The sequence below is a fragment of the Leucoraja erinacea genome, chromosome 39 (assembly GCF_028641065.1).
Source record: "Leucoraja erinacea ecotype New England chromosome 39, Leri_hhj_1, whole genome shotgun sequence".
NCBI lineage: Eukaryota > Metazoa > Chordata > Chondrichthyes > Rajiformes > Rajidae > Leucoraja > Leucoraja erinaceus.
Window position 1 is genome coordinate 9885168 of NC_073415.1, and position 16496 is coordinate 9901663.

At 48.2% G+C, this 16496-nt stretch overlaps 1 protein-coding gene across 1 annotated transcript in view; it reads right to left on the bottom strand.

Moving 5' to 3' along the window:
• Positions 1-3881: 3881 nt before the first annotated feature.
• plppr2a (phospholipid phosphatase related 2a) overlaps positions 3882-16496 on the bottom strand; it is a 15132-nt gene continuing 2517 nt past the window's right edge. The window contains exons 2-8 of the mRNA XM_055663863.1: positions 14805-14896; positions 12772-12960; positions 12368-12491; positions 9976-10226; positions 7537-7713; positions 6434-6552; positions 3882-5615 (exon numbers count right to left, since the gene is read on the bottom strand). Coding sequence (XP_055519838.1) covers positions 5510-5615; positions 6434-6552; positions 7537-7713; positions 9976-10226; positions 12368-12491; positions 12772-12960; positions 14805-14896 — 1058 coding nt within the window. The 3' untranslated portion in view covers positions 3882-5509. The remainder of the gene's footprint in view (positions 5616-6433; positions 6553-7536; positions 7714-9975; positions 10227-12367; positions 12492-12771; positions 12961-14804; positions 14897-16496) is intronic.

Consider the following 16496-nt stretch of genomic DNA (forward strand, 5'->3'; position numbering starts at 1 on the left):
CTGCAGTGGCGCCCGGTCACCAGCGGCGGCGCAGTGGAGTAAACCTGCAGTGGCGCCCGGTCACCAGCGGCGGCGCAGCGGAGTAAACCAGCGGCGTCATCGTCAAGATCAAGGGCAGTAATTACCGCCTGTGGTCGGCAGAGGGAGCAGCTGAGCGCCCTGCAGTAGCCCGTGCTCACCAGCGGCGGCGCAGCGGAGTCGTCGACAAGATCAAGGGCAGTGGTAGTAGCGGCCTGTGGTCGACAGAGGGAGCAGCTGGACGCCTGCAGGAACTCCTGGTCCACATTGAATCCACATCATCAAGGTCAAGGCAAGATCCAGTGTGAAGAAGGGTTTCGGCCCGAAACGTTGCCTATTTCCTTCGCTCCATAGATGCTGCTGCACCCGCCGAGTTTCTCCAGCATTTTAGTGTACCCAAGGCAAGATCTGCACTTCTATCTTCAACTAGGCAAGGGGAGTATGTAGTAAACCTGTGTGGTCGACAGAGGGAGCAGCTGAGCATCTGCAGTAGCAAGGCAAAGGGGTGTATTATTGTGTATTATTGTGATGGCAATGTGTTGGAAACACTCAACTAGTCAGGCAGCATTACCAGGGTCGGATTTAGATGAAGAGAGGCCCTTGGCTATTCCACTTGTGAGGCCCCTCACAATCAGCCTGTTGGTAAATCCAGCCCTGCCGAGCCCCCCCTAGATCTCAAACCCCTAAGATTAAACTTGTGAAGCTTATACGTAAATCCGGCCCTGAGCATTACTGGAGAACATGAGATAGATGATGATTCAGGGCTAGGAGCTCAATCCGAGAGGAGATGCTGCCTGACCTGCTGAATTACTCCAGCACTCTGTGTCCTTTTGTGTATTAACCAGCATCTGTAGTTCAGGCTTCAGAGGGTAACTAGGACAGCGCAGAGGATCATTGGCTGCCCTCTCCCCTCCCTGATGGATATTTACACCTCCCGCTGCCTTAGCAGGGCAAAGAAGATCATCAAAGACAGCTCCCATCCTGCGTTTGGACTGTTCGACCTGCTGCCCTCTGGAAGGCGCTATAGGTGCATCAAATCCAGGACAAACAGACTCAGGAATAGTTGCTTTCCGAGAATTATAACTACTATTAATTCAAATTCACACATGCACTGACTTCACCGCCCAACACGGACTTCCATCTGTATATATGTATATATGTATGTAGCGCCGCAGAAATTGTGCACCTATTCCCCCCCCCCCCCCCCCCCTCTCCCTTCTGTTTTTTGTTTTTTTCTGTTTCTTGTTTTTTGTGCTAAATTGTATGTATGCACTGAGTACGAGCAGCTTTCAGTTTCACTGTACATGTATAGTGACAGTAAATGGCATATCATATCATAGTTCCTTGTTTCTGCATTGAATAGATACTTGATACTTGTACTCAAGTCATTGACAAAGATTGTAAACAGCTGGGATCCAACAGCTGCAATAATCCGTGAACATCCTCATATGGAAAGCCATTGATGATGAAGCAACTGAAGATGGCTGAGCCTCACACACCATCATGAAGAACTCCTGCAGTGAAGTCCTTGCGCTCCCCCAGCCACGACTACCTTTCTTTGTATATGATAGACACAAAATGCTGGAGTAACTCAGTGGGTCAGGCAGCATCTCTGGAGAAAAGGAATATGACGTTTCGGGTCGAGACCCTTCTTCAGACCCTCGACCCGAGTCATCACCCATTCCTTCTCTCCAGAGATGCTGCTCTGTCCCGCTGAGTTACTCCAGCTCTTTGAGTCTATCTTCGGTTTAAACCAACATCTGCAGTTCCTTCCGACACATTTCTTTGCAGGAGGTATAATTCTAACCATTGATGTGTTTCCACTTGATGCCCATTGACTTCAAATTCATCATGGATCTTTGATGCAGCACACCATGTTCTATGGCCTTGATGTCAATGACAGACACTGTAACCTCATGGAACTCAGCGGGTCATGCAGCTTCTCTGGAGAAAATAAATGGGTGACGTTTCGGGTCAAAACTCTTTTTTGGGTTTTGACCCGAAACGTCACCTAATCCTCTTCTCCAGAGATGCTGCCTGACCCGCTGAGTTACTTTGGTGTAAATCTGCACCTGCAGTCATTTCCTTCACCGGCACCTCATCTCTGGAATTCAGGTCTTTGGTCCTGTTTTGGACCGAGGCTCAGGTGAAGTCTAAAGCCTCGTGGTCTTAGTGAAATCCACATTTGGCATTGTGTTCAGATTATTGGTGAGTAAATAGTTTGATAGCACATCCAACACCACTTTCCATTACTTTGCTAATGTTTCTTGTAATGTTTCTTATAGAAACTTACAAAATTCTTAAGTCTTATAGAAATGTACAAAATTCTTAAGGGGTTGGATAGGCTAGATGCAGGAAGACTGTTCCCGATGTTGGGGAAGTCCAGAACAAGGGGTCACAGTTTAAGGATAAGGGGGAAATCTTTTAGGACCAAGATGAGAAAAATATTTTTTACACAGAGAGTGGTGAATCTGTGGAATTCTCTGCCACAGAAGGTAGTTGAGGCCACAGTTCATTGGCTATATTTAAGAGGGAGTTAGATGTGGTCCTTGTGGCTAAAGAGATCAGGGGGTATGGAGAGAAGGCAGGGATGGGATACTGAGTTGGATGATCAGCCATGATCATATTGAATGGCGGTGCAGGGTCGATGGGCCGAATGGCCTACTCCTGCACCTATTTTCTATGTTTCTATGTTTAGAATTGGACTGATTGGAAGGTAATTAAGTGATTGTATTTGATGTTGTCAATCTCGTGGTCAGATAGATGTCAACATTGCTTATCCTGGAATAGCCTTACCTGAGGCTGAACTAGTCCTGGAGGGCAGGGTTTAAACAATATAATTCAACTATATTATGATTAAGGGTGTTTGTTACCACGTATATAACACTTGATTCCACAAAATGGTGAACAGGTGCCAGGGTAACTAGTCATCGGCAATTCTTTGCTCCCTTATAAAAGCACGGTAACATCTGCTACCTTTCATTGTGTGTTGTATTGGGAGAGCACGGCCTCGATGGGGGAGTGGCCACTGGAGGCCCCGCAACAGCCTGGGGCTTGGCTGGACCAGACCAAGAGGCCGAGTGGTGGAGGACACCCACGGCCACACTTGGCCAGGCCAACACACCTTCATGGTCAGGTCACAGTCCCTGCGCTTACAACAACTGGGACTTGGAAATTGTGCCAAACTAGTGACTACTGTGTACTGTCTCAGTGTGCTGGTGCTTGTAAACGTGGACTGCATCTGAGAAGCTTATCTATGTGCTTATATATAGTGATACCTGCACTGTTCTGTATACAAAGATGAATTTTACTGTACCTTGGTACATGGCAGTACAGGCTCGAAGGGCCGAATGGCCTCCTCCTGCACCTATTTTCTATGTTTCTATTTTCTATGCGACAAATAAAGTAACATACTATACCATTTAACTGGGGACACTTTTCCTCGCAGAGAGTGGTGAGTCTGTGGAATTCTCTGCCTCAGAGGGCGGTGGAGGCCGGTTCTCTGGATGCTTTCAAGAGAGAGCTAGATAGGGCTCTTAAAGATAGCAGTCAGGGGATATGGGGAGAAGGCAGGAATGGGGTACTGATGGGGGATGATCAGCCATGATCACATTGAATGGCGGTGCTGGCTCGAAGGGCCGAATGGCCTACTCCTGCATCTATTATCTATTGGAACGGCCCAGAGTCAAATGAACTTGGAAAATTCATGATAATTGCATTTCAATATTTCTGCAGCCATTCTTTTCGAATCCTTGGAGTGCACGGGGAATCTTCTCCACGTATACTTCACCATTCACTGCGGTTTAGAGTTTGTGGGTCTCCATCAGATTGGGCCCTTCCCCATTAAGAGCCCACATTCCCACTAAATCGGCTTGGACACATCCATGAAATGATCATGCATTTTATTCTAATGATATTATTAATTGAATCCAAACGAACACCACGTTGCTTTTTTTTTCCCCCACCGTAAAAATATTTCAACATTTAATGAAGATTCATATTCTGCAGCCGGGCAGGGAACGGCCAGATACTGAACCACCAGAGGATTTGTTCATTTCACAATGACCTTCTCCCTGCTGTTTGCACCAATTCTGCCCCATTCACTGCCATAGTTGCTTGACACAGCGACTGATAATGGCATTGGCAGCCGTGAGTATCTGTCACTCCTGGGTGAAAACTGCCCTTTTGTAGCTCAAAGACTTGGGGCAAAATCCCTTTCTGCTCGGAGAAGATTTCCCCTATTACACACCAAGGTTTGCCAAAGTAACAATCGCAGACTGGTTCATTCTGGCGACACTGTCGATATCTTTACACCGTTTCCACAAGTTACTGGAAGAGGCGAAATCTCTCCGGAACATTCCCCGAGATCTTCATGCAATTGTGTGGCACTGAGGATTGCAATCTCCAATCAGTAGCCTATCCATACCTCGACCAACCACTTGGCTGTCCCATGGCATTCGAGGAGAACATGTCACTTGTTGCATTAAACTCTGAGAATCCTATTACACTGAGGTCTGGTAATGTCCTAGATGGTCACCACTAGATGTTCCCCACCCTTTGTCCTGTGCTTCTTCACCAAGTGTTGAGATGGTGCCCAGATGCTCCATACCAGTCAAACCTCACACTTTGTCCAATTACTCCAAGTCTAGATGGAGTTTCCACCAAAAGGCCAGGTAGTTTCCACCCAATGTATATTCAATCCCTACTTTATATACAATGTCCCAATGGATCCTATCCTATATCCAGATTATCCTCATGCACAGTCCAGACATCCAACACCCAAGGTCCATGAGATGGCCACTGAAGTTCAGACGTTCTCCAACTAGTTTGGACAGTCCCCGTCTGATGTCCATAGATAATCTGTATTCATGTCAATCTGGTTCAAGCCAATATTCCACCCAATGTCTGGAGGCCTCCATCTGATGACCAACCCGTGTGACACTCCTGGATGCCGTGCCAGACCTCACCAGATGGTGCCCACCTGGTCAAGAACATCCAGGTGATCTCATACACTCCTGACCTGAGGTCCAGGAGATCCCTACACCAGCACCCACCCAATGTTGAGACGGTACCTCTGCTTATTCACACAGTCCGATGAGGGTTGAAAGAGCACTGCAAGGTTCCAGCATTGAAGATCGGAGCCCATCTGTTGGAAGACCCCAGGCTGGCCAAGTGTGGAGAAGTCTTCCCTAGTCCAGTTGTGGTGACTCTCCCAGCTCTAGGACCAGATACAACCTTCATCTCCGTGTGTCGGTGGGGACAGCAAGACCGACTGGTCTACCAGTTGCCGAACATCTACTGGGGTCTTGCGCTTGCTCCGAGAGATGGCGTTTGCGCTGCACAGAGGATCGAGGAGAAGAACAGAAACTTACAGGTGACACCAGCACAAGGGGAATGTTCCTACTAATCTGACAAACACTAGACTCTACAGGAGTGAGAGTGTTCTTCATGCAAAGCTGTACACACACACTGGGCTCCGTCCGAATGGACTTCACACCTCGCTCATCACCGACCGAGTGGCGATCAACACATCCGGCGTCGAGGGGAAGAAGCACGAGGAGCGTTCATGTTCCTTCTGGGAATTCAGCTGGACAATTCTGAAATGGGAAGAATGAATGAATGAATGAATGAATGAATGAATGAATACTTTATTGTCACGAGTGACCAGTCACGGTGAAATTCTGTTTGCGCACTCAAGGTATGCAAATAATCGCCACATAAAGGGCGCTGACAATGTTATAAAGTATCCCATGCCAGGTGAATACCCCCTCTTGCTCCAGAGATACAGCATGGAAACAGGCCCTTCAGCTCAACTTGCCCACACCGGCCAACAAGTCCCAGCTCCACTAGTCCCACCTGCCCACGTTTAGCCCATATCCCCGCAAACCTGTACCTGTCTAACTGTTTCTTAAATGTTGGGATATTCCCAGCCTCAACTACCTCCTCTGGCAGCTTGTTCCATACACCCACCACCCTTTGTGTGAAAAAGTTACCCCTCAGATTCCTATTAAATCTTTTCCCCTTCACCTCGAACCTGTGTCCTCTGATCCTCGATTCCCCTACTCTGGGCAAGAGACTCTGTGCATCTACCCGATCTATTCCTCTCATGATTTTATACACCTCTATAAGGAGAATGGGGTTGGGAGGGAGTGATAGATGGGCCGAATGGCCTAATTCTACCCCTATTCCACATGACCTGACTTAGTAGATATTTGTGGAAGTATGTGTGGGAAAACTGGAGTAAATCATATTTAGATCTGATTTACGGTGCTGGTCCTGAAGAGATACAGGACTAGTGAGTGGATTGTCCCCTCCACCCTCAGATCCTCCTTCCTCTATACAGCCGGGGAACGGCACGCTGGCAACCCGCCCGCTCGCATTTTGGTGTCGACCGCTTACTTGAGCAACACTTAACTTTTCTAGTGGACTTTCCACACAGGGCAGGGCCAGCATCACGCAGACTGGTTTTGGCACATTCACCACCTTCTTACAAACTGGGTTCTTCCCTTTAAACTTGTGGACCACGCAGCAGACCTGTGGAAAGTTAATGAAGAGTTTTAGACGTGTAGCACAGCACAGGAACAGGCTCCTCGACCCACCATGCCTGAGCCGAACATGCCACCAAGTTAAAATAATCCCCACTAGAGCGCAAAGTGCTGGAGTAACTCAGTGGGATTTATTGCAGTCGCTGCCTCAAAAAGGCTGGCAGCATCATCAAGGACCTACACCATCCTGGCCATACACTCATCTCCCTGCTACCTTCAGGTAGAAGGTACAGGAGCCTGAAGACTGCAACGCCCAGGTTCAGGAATAGCTACTTCCCCACAGCCATCAGGCTATTAAACTCAACTGAAAAAATCTCTGAACTTTAATAGACCATTATCTGTTATTTGCACTTTATCAGTTTATTTATTCATGTGTGTGTATATATTTATATAATGGTATATGGACACACTGATCAGTTCTGTATTCATGCCTACTGTGTTCTGTGTGCTGAAGCAAAGCAAGAATTTCATTGTCCTATACAGGGACACATGACAAATAAACTCTCTTGACTTGGGTTAGGTGGCAAAATTAGACACAGAGTGCTGGAGTAACTCAGCGGGTCAGGCAGCATCTGTGGAGAACATGGATAGGTGACGTTTCACAGAGTGCTGGAGTAACTCAGCGGGTGCAGCAGCATCTGTGGAGAACATGGATAGGTGACGTTTCACAGGTCGAAACCCTTCCGGGTTTCGGCCCGAAACGTTGCCTATTTCCATAAGGATTTCGGCACATAACGTTGCCTATTTCCTTCGCTCCATAGATGCTGCTGCACCCGGCTGAGTTTCTCCAGCATTTTTGTCTACCTTCGATTTTCCAGCATCTGCAGTTCCTTCTTAAACACTAAATGCCTCATATATGCCTTGGTGGTAGAAGTTATTAATAGCACCTTATGAATTGTTAGAAGGACCGGGAGCAGTTCATATTCTACTGAGGAGCGACCTGTACAATCTGGGACAGACTGCCGGTACTCACCAAAAACACAGCCACGGCAGCCCCGGTGACAAATCCCACCAACACGTCTGACCAGTGGTTGCGGTGTTCGGACACACGCACCACGCCGGTCAGGAAGGTGAGACACAGGAGCGTTAGACACACCACTGGCTTGGTCAGACGTGTCCCCTTGGCCCGGAACATAATGGTGACGTACATCTGTGGACAACAAGAAGCTTCATTCAGATTCAGATTCAGATTCACCTTTATTGTCATTGTGCAGTGTACAGTACAGAGGCAACGAAATGCAGTTAGTTAGCATCTCCCTAGAAGAAACATAGAAACATAGAAATTAGGTGCAGGAGTAGAGGCCATTTGGCCCTTGGAGCCTGCACCGCCATTCAATATGATCATGGCTGATCATCCAACTCAGTATCCCGTTCATGCCTTCTCTCCATACCCTCTGATCCCCTTAGCCACAAGGCCACATCTAACTCCCTCTTAAATATAGCCAATGAAGTGGCCTCAACTACCCTCTGTGGCAGAGAGTTCCAGAGATTCACCACTCTCTGCGTGAAAAAAGTTCTTCTCATCTCGGTTTTAAAGGATTTCCCCACTATCCTTAAGCTGTGACCCCTTGTCCTGGACTTCCCCAACATCGGGAACAATCTTCCTGCATCTAGCCTGTCCAACCCCTTAAGAATTTTGTAAGTTTCTATAAGATCCCCTCTCAATCTTCTAAATTCTAGAGAGTATAACCAGTCTATCCAGTCTTTCTTCAGACACAGTCCTGACATCCCAGGAGCATCAGTCTGGAAGACGACATAGAATATGAGCAATAAATAAATATATTTACGTGCATACAGTCATAGTATTTTTTCCCTGGAGTGTCCGGTGGGGGTGGGGGTGATTGGCAGTCACCGAGGTACAGTGTTGAGTAGTTGCTGTTCCTGGACCGGCAACGGAGAGACCTGTAGCGCCTCCCGGATGGTAGGAGGGTAAACAGTCCATGGTTGGGGTGAGAGCAGTCCTTGGCTGTCACGGTAAAACCACACCGCCATCCTCACTTCCAACGCACACTGGTGTCTTATGGGCTTGTGCCACTTAGACGAGTTTTTTGGCAACTGGACCACCCCCACGACAATGTCTACAACAACCGACCACCGAGTCGACAGCAAGCTACAGACAACCGGCCACCCATTAGGACGTCCACCTATGATCTTCTGAACTCATAAACACATTATTACCGCTAATCCTAGTTCAATTATAAACTCTACTAGACCAAGTGCAGACCCGTTGGGTCTGTTCCCACAACGCAGCCCGTAGCCCCCACGGGAGACGTGGTCCGCCAACTCAAGCCGTTCAGGACTCAGCAGTGCGGCTGTTTTTAAATGGCGTCTTTGATGCGCGATGCGGGCGCCAGCAGCCGTTATGGTCGCTGGCCAGCAGGAGGCGACAAAATGAGTGAGTGGGGGGGAGGGGGGGGAGAAGGATTTTATTAAAAATGTGTACATAAACACGAGGAAATTTAATCAGGAGTGGATACTTGGAATGAAAAGTGAAATCTCTACCGAAATGGAAAAAATCTCAGCGTTTCTGCGTCTGGTGTTGGCGTAGCAATGAATCAAAGGCTGGCAGCCACAAGTCAGGCAGAAACACACACACACACACACACACACATAGTTTTAATATATTATAGATTTTAGATAAGTTAATTTTAAAGTTGTATGTATTTATTCTGTTTTTATTAGCTGCACTGACAGGAACTGATTGAGAAACATTTTTTTCGTTTCCTCTGTGTACGTTAGTACTCAGTGAAAATGGCATTAAAGTAAATACTGCATACTGAATACATTGTATATGTTGATTCTTTTATTTATTATTGTCTTTTACCTGCCAATGTCACTTTTAACTGATTTTTTTTACCTTAATCCTTTACCTTAATTTTATCATTGCCGAGGTGACCCATCGTCTTGTCAAAAACATTTAATTGTCCCGTTGACCCTGGGTTAACCCACATATGACAAACTGAACTGACCACACATTCGACAACCTGACCAAGCTATGACACCCGTACTAATCAAGAATCTATCTCTCTCTGTCCTAAAAATATCCACTGACTTGGCCTCCACAGCCCTCTGTGGTAATGATCTTCTGAAGGCCTTTCACTATTCAGTAAGTATCAGAGAGGTCTTTCCTCATTCTTCTAAACTCCAGCGAGTGCAGGCCCAGTGCCTTCTAATGCTCATCATGTGTTAATTTGATCATTCTCGTAAACCTCCTCTGGACTTCACCACCCTCTGACTAAAGAAATTTCTCCTCATCTCCTTCCTAAAGGAACGTCCTCTCATTTTGAGGCTGTGCCCTCTGGTCCTAGACTCTCCCACTAGTGGAAACATCCTCTCCACATCCACTCTGTCCAAAAGCCATTCACTCTTCTGTATGTTTTCCCCATGGCCCCTGATCAGGAATTGAACTCACCACAGTGTAGATGGCAGCGTACATACTGAGGGCCGCATCCTTGCAGGGGAAGGCTCGTCTGGCATTGGTCACCAGGCTTGGGCTCCCAGTACAGGCTTCTGGGGAGGCGATGAACTGCGTGGGTTGGTGGCAGCCCAGAGCTGTATAGTTGGGTCGACAGACAGTGAGGAAATGTGGTGCTGGGCCACCCATGATCACCTGCCCTGCATTCACAAATATATCCGTGGCAAAGAGTCCAAAGGTGTAAACTCCTGCAGTAGAAAGCAAAGGTTAGCGACAAAAACCACAACATCACCCTCTGAAGAAGGGTCCCGACCCAAAACGCCACCTGCCTACTTGCTCCAGAGATGCTGCCTGAGCCTTGGAGCGCAGGAGGATGAGGGGTTGATCTTATAGAGGTGTACAAAATCAGGAGAGGAATAGATCGGGTTAGTCTCTTGCCCAGAGTAGGGGAATCACCATCGCCCGTGGGGGTTCCAACCTTGGACTTTCAGACCGGGAGCGGGGCCGTAAATCGCCCCGCGCGGCCTAAAATGGCCGTGGGAATCATCATCGCCCGCCTGGGGCTTGGACATCGGGAGAGACACGGAGAACAGGGGAGAGAAAAGACTTGCCTTCCATCACAGTGGCTTCACTGTGATGGATGTTTGTGTGAATTTAATTATGTGTATGTCTGTAAGACAGTGTCTTTGTTTGTATGGCTGTGGAAACAACATTTCGTTTGAGTCTCACTGGGGCTCAAATGATAATAAATTTGTATTGTATTGAATCGAGAACCAGAAAACATAGGTCCAAGGTGAGGTGGGGGAAATATTTAATAGGAACCTGAGGGGTAACCATTTTCACACAAAGGATGGTGGGTGTATGGAACGAGGTAGGGACTATCCCAACATTTAGACAGGTACATGGATAAAACAGGTTATAGGGATATGGGCCAAACGTAGGCAGGTGGGACTAGTGTGGATGGGACATGTTATTCAGTGTGGGCAAGTTGGGCTGAAAGGCCTATTTTCATATTCTAGGACCTGCTAAGTTACTCCAGCACTTTGTGTCTACCATTGGTATAAACCAGCACCTGCAGTTCTTTGCTTCGACACACCATCTCACTCTCTCCCACAGATGCTGATTCCCAGATCAGGGGTCCTTCCAGGTTCAGATCACACTCCCAAGGCCAGGTAAGAACAGTTCCCAATAGCATTTCTGAACCCATTCTATAATAGCTGGCTTTTTAAGTTTAGTTTCATATTGAGATACAGTGCAGGAACAGGCCCTTATGAACAGGTCGAAGGGCCAAATGGCCGACTGCGGCACCTATCTTTCTGCGGGCGAGATTTGGAGCATTGTGAGCAATTCTGTTGCCCCACACGCTGCATCAAAAAATCCCAGAGTATCATAAAGGACATTTCCCACCCCGGACACTCCCTGTTTGAACTGTTGCCGTCAGGCAGACGGTACAGATCTACAAGGACAAGGACGAACAGACTAAAAAACAGTTTGTAACCCCACTGCTATAAAAGCACTAAATGTAGCCGCCAAGGAATGCAGGGGCGATACAGACTAAGGGACTGTGGTAACTGTGGAATCGACAGAAGGATGGAGGGTTGGGTGTTTATGCGTGGAGCTATTTTCATGATATTTATTTTAGTTGTTTATCTTTTAATATTTTATCTTGTATGTATCGTTAGCTTTTAGAAATGTTTGAATGGTGCACTGACTGGCTGACATTTTTAAATTTCGTTGTACATGGTTCATGTTAATATGACAATAAAGAAACTATTCTATTCTATTCTGAGGAAGGATGCGCTGGCTCTGGAGAGGGTTCAGAGGAGGTTTGCGAGAATGATCCCAGGAATTAGTGGGTTAACCTATGATGAACGTTTGTCGGCACTGGGTCTGCACTCGCTGGAGTTTAGAAGAATGAGGAGGGACCTCGTTGAAACTTACAGAATAGTGAAAGGCCTGGATAGAGTGGATGTGGAGAGGATGTTTCCACTAGTGGGAGAGTCTAGGACTAGAGGGCACAGCCTCAGAATTAAAGTACGTTCCTTTAGGAAGGAGATGAGCAGGAATTTCTTTAGTCAGAGGGTGGTGAATCTGTGGAATTCATTGCCACAGACGGCTGTGGAGGCCAAGTCAATGGATATTTTTAAGGCAGAGATAGAGATATCTTGATTAGTGCGGGTGTCAGGGGTTATGGGGAGAAGGCAGGAGAATGGGGTTAGGAGGGAGAGATAGATCAGCCATGATTGAATGACGGAGTGGTCTTGATGGGCCGAATGGCGTAATTCTGCTCCTATCACACATGACTTTATGAACTGAACTGACTAATGTGAACTGCCTGCTGCCGGGAAAGCAGAGCAACGTTGTAGAGTGGAGGAGCAGCCAGACCCACCCAAGAACCTGATCACCCTGCGGACCAGAGGGTTGAGTGTGCAGCATTCTGCGGTCACGATGGTCCTCTCCCGACGGACAAACTCCGCCTGAAAGGCAAAGGCAGCCAGCTCGCCCAGAACAATCTGCAAGAGAAAAGGCAGAGGGGTTTGCTCCTTATTCACAAAACTAAACGCTTTGAGATGTCCGCAAGTCTCTGTCTGCTGAGGTGGTGGGGGTGGGGGGGAGGGGCTGGTGGGGGAAGGAGAGGGGGGAGGAGGAGGGGGGGGGGAGATTAGGAGAGGGGGGAGGAGAGGGGGGGGAGGAGAGGGGGGGGAGGATATCAGGGAAACTTGTTGAAATACAAGAAACTAGAGAATAAAACAAATCTTTAGCGTGAAAAACGAATATGAAAATGGTTCTTACTGTTGCCATGGGAATGGCTGAAGCCAAGGACTGTAGCAGGACTGGTGGGAGGACACTGGTCTCCTCTGGCCCAGGGTAAGGCTTCATGTAGGCATTGTCATAGCAGAAGAAGCCCCGTCGGTGTACAGCAAATGTGTCCGTGTACTCAAAGTAGTACGTCAGCAGCACCATCCCAACCATGATGATCAGCTGGAACACAACACGCTGTTAGGGGGGCAGCAACAGAGACAGGGGGGGGGGGGAGATGCAGTGAGGCAGGGAGAGAGGAGATATAGATGGAGAGAGAGGGGTCAAGAGATATGGAGGGGAAAGAGGGGAGTGAGGGGGAGCAAGGGGGTCGCAGGGGGAGAGAGGGAGAGGAAGAGAGGGGGAGAGAGAGGAGAGAGGAGGGGGGGAGGAGGAGAAGCAGGACTGGAGGAGGAGGGGGGGAGAGGGGGGAGGAGGAGAGGAGGGATGGGGAGGGGAGAGGGGGAGGGGAGAGGAGAAGCAGGAAGAGGAGAGGGGGAGAGGAGAGGGGGTGGGAGAAAGGGGGGAGAAAGGGGGGAGGGGGGGAGTGGCGGAGAAAGTAGAGAGGTAGAGAGAAATAGAGGTAAAGGAGGTCGAGAGGGGGGGAGAGATATAGAGTGGAGGAAGAGGGGAGAGGCGAGAGGGTTTGAGAGGAGGAGGGGATTTGGAGAGGAGGGGGGGGGGTGAGAGGAGGAGGGAGAGTGGGGGGGGTTGGAGAGAAAGTAGAGAGGTAGAGAGAAATAGAGACAGAGAGAGAGAGAGAGAGAGAGAGAGGTGAGAGGAGAGAGGTAGGGAGGGAGAATATGTAGAGAGAGGGGGTGAGATGTAGAGAACATTGAAGAGAGAGATAGAGAAAGGATCATTGAGTTAAAATGAGAACTTAAAGCAGGGGAGTAGAGAAATGCCAGGCTAAAAGGAATGAACAAAAGGAGAAATTAAGTAAACACAAATTAAAGTAACATGCGGGGTGAAACTGGCAGAAAGATGTGACATCTGAAAGCAGAGAAGGTGGGGATGGGATGGGGAATGAGAAATAAGATGATTTCAGTAAGAGGAAAGAAATATTCAATGAGGAAAATAAAATGAGGGTAAAATAAGGGGAACAGTACATATTGATTATGGAGATACAGACACTAAGTGCCGGAGTAACTCAGCGTTTCCGACAGCATCTGTGGAGAAAAGGAACAGGTGATGTTCCAGGTCGAGACCCTTCTTCAGACTGAGAGTCGGGGGGAGAGAGAAACTGGAGGCATGAAAAGGTACAAATTAGAGCTGGCACTGATGGTCAATGAGCCCACAATGGTCCATTGTTGGCTGTGGCGGAGAGGTGATAGCAGAGGAACTGTGAAACTAGCAGGGTGACTACGGTGGGGGAGGGACAGAGAGAGAGGGGTTACTTTAAATTGGGGGAATCAAAATTAATATATTGGGCAGACAGAAGGTAGACAGAAATGCTGGAGAAACTCAGCGGGTGCAGCAGCATCTATGGAGCGAAGGAAATAGGCGACGTTTCGAACCAAAACCCTTCTTCAGACATATATTGGACTGTAAACAGCCCAAGCAAAATATGAGGTGCTGTTCCTCCCATGTGTGCTGGGCCTCACTCTGACAGTGGAGGAGGCCCAGGACAGAAAGGTCAGTGTGGGAATGGGAGGGGTAGTTAAAGTGTTGAGCAACCGGGAGATCGCATTGGTCAAGGCGACTGGGCGGAGGTGTTCAGCAAAACGATCGCCTTGGTTTTGGTTTAGGAAGGAATCGCAGATGCTGGTTTAAACCGAAGATAGACACAAAACGCTGGAGTAACTCAGCGGGACAGGCAGCATCTCTGGAGAGAAGGAATGGGTGACGTTTCGGGTCGAGACCATTCTTCAAACTCTGATTCTGAAGAATGGTCTCATTCCTTCTCTCCAGAGATGCTGCCTGAGTTACCCCAGCTTTTTGTGCGATTGGCGGAGTAGACTTGACGGGCCGAATGGCCTAATTCTGCGTCTATGAGCTTATGGCGAGATTCCTTGAATCAAACTCACCTCGATGGTCAGGAAACAGGGAATGATGGAGGCACTCCGACGCACACCTGTCTTCTCGCGAGACATCTTTGACAGCGTTGGGTTCTCCTGATCTGAAAGGGAACATAGAAACATAGAAAATTTGGTGCAGGAGTAGGCCATTCGGCCCTTCGAGCCTGCCCCGCCATTCAATATGATCATGGCTGATCATCCAACTCAGTATCCCGTACCTGCCTTCTCTCCATACCCCCTGATCCCCTTAGCCTTTTACAAGGGCCACATCTAACTCCCTCTTAAATATAGCCAATGAACTGTGTGGCCTCAACTACCCTCTGCGGCAGAGAGTTCCAGAGATTCACCACTCTCTGTGTGAAAAAAGTTCTTCTTATCTCGGTTTTAAAGGATTTCCCCTTTATCCTTAAGCTGTGACCCCTTGTCCTGGACTTCCCCAACATCGGGAACAATCTTCCTGCATCTAGCCTGTCCAACCCCTTAAGAATTTTGTAAGAATTTTGGAACATGACAGCATGTTTGTGATCCATGTTTGTAGCAGCATCTGGCAAACGGCAGCCGGGACAATTGGATTACTTGAAGCCATCACCTCATTTGGGCCTCTTCTCAGTAGAGTGAGTGTGCTCATTCCCCCAACCTACTCTAACATCACCCTCCTAAAACTGCTGCCTGTCCCGCTGAGTTACTCCAGCATTTTGTATCTATCTTTGGTGTAAACCACCTTCTGTAGTTCCTTCTTACACGAGAAAAATTGGGAGATGGAGACACGGGGAACTGCAGATGGCTGTTTACATAAAAAGACACACAACGTGCTGGAGTAACTCAGCTGGTCCGGCAGCATCTGTGGAGAACCTGGATAGGTGACTTTCACAGAGTGCTGGGGTCAACTCAGCGGGATCAGGCATCATCTGTGCGAGAACAATGGATAGGTGTGACGGTGTCATCACAGAGTGCTGGAGTAACTCAGCGGGATCAGGTCAGCATCTAGGGAGAACATTGATAGGTGACGTTTCACAGAGTGCTGGAGTAACTCAGCGGGTCAGGCAGCATCTGTGGAGAACATGGATAGGTGACGTTTCACAGAGTGCTGGAGTAACTCAGCGGGTCAGGCAGCATCTGTGGAGAACATGGATAGGGTGACGTCTTCACAGAGTGCTGGAGTAAACCTTCAGCGGTGCTTTTAAGGCAGATTCTGTTGGAACAACATTGATAGTTGACTTGTCACAGAGTGCTGGAGGAACTCAGAGGCGGTCAGGAAGCCATCTGTGGAGAAACCATGGATCAGGGACATTTGGAGGGTGTCGCTGACCATTCCTTCAGGTTGAGGATGGCCTGTTCTGAGGACTGAAGGTGTAGGAAGGAACCTGCAGAGGCTCTGGTTTACCACCAAAGATAGACAAACACAAATGCTGAAGGTAACTCAGCACGAAGATACGGTGTCTGAACTCGCAGAAACGATCACCCATGCCACGCGCCTCTCAGAGATGCTGCCTGTACTGCTGAGTTACTCGAGCATTTTTGTGTCTCCCATCTTCAGTAAGGACTGTTTTAAATAGCTGCCCAAGTGTTAGAAAGTAGAAATTAGGTGCAGGAATAGGGCCATCGGCCCTTCGAGTTTACATGGTAGTTGATTGTAAGAGAATATACTTACATTGAGGCTAGATTGGTAACCTTCTCAGGTGATAACAAAGGGTTCACCTC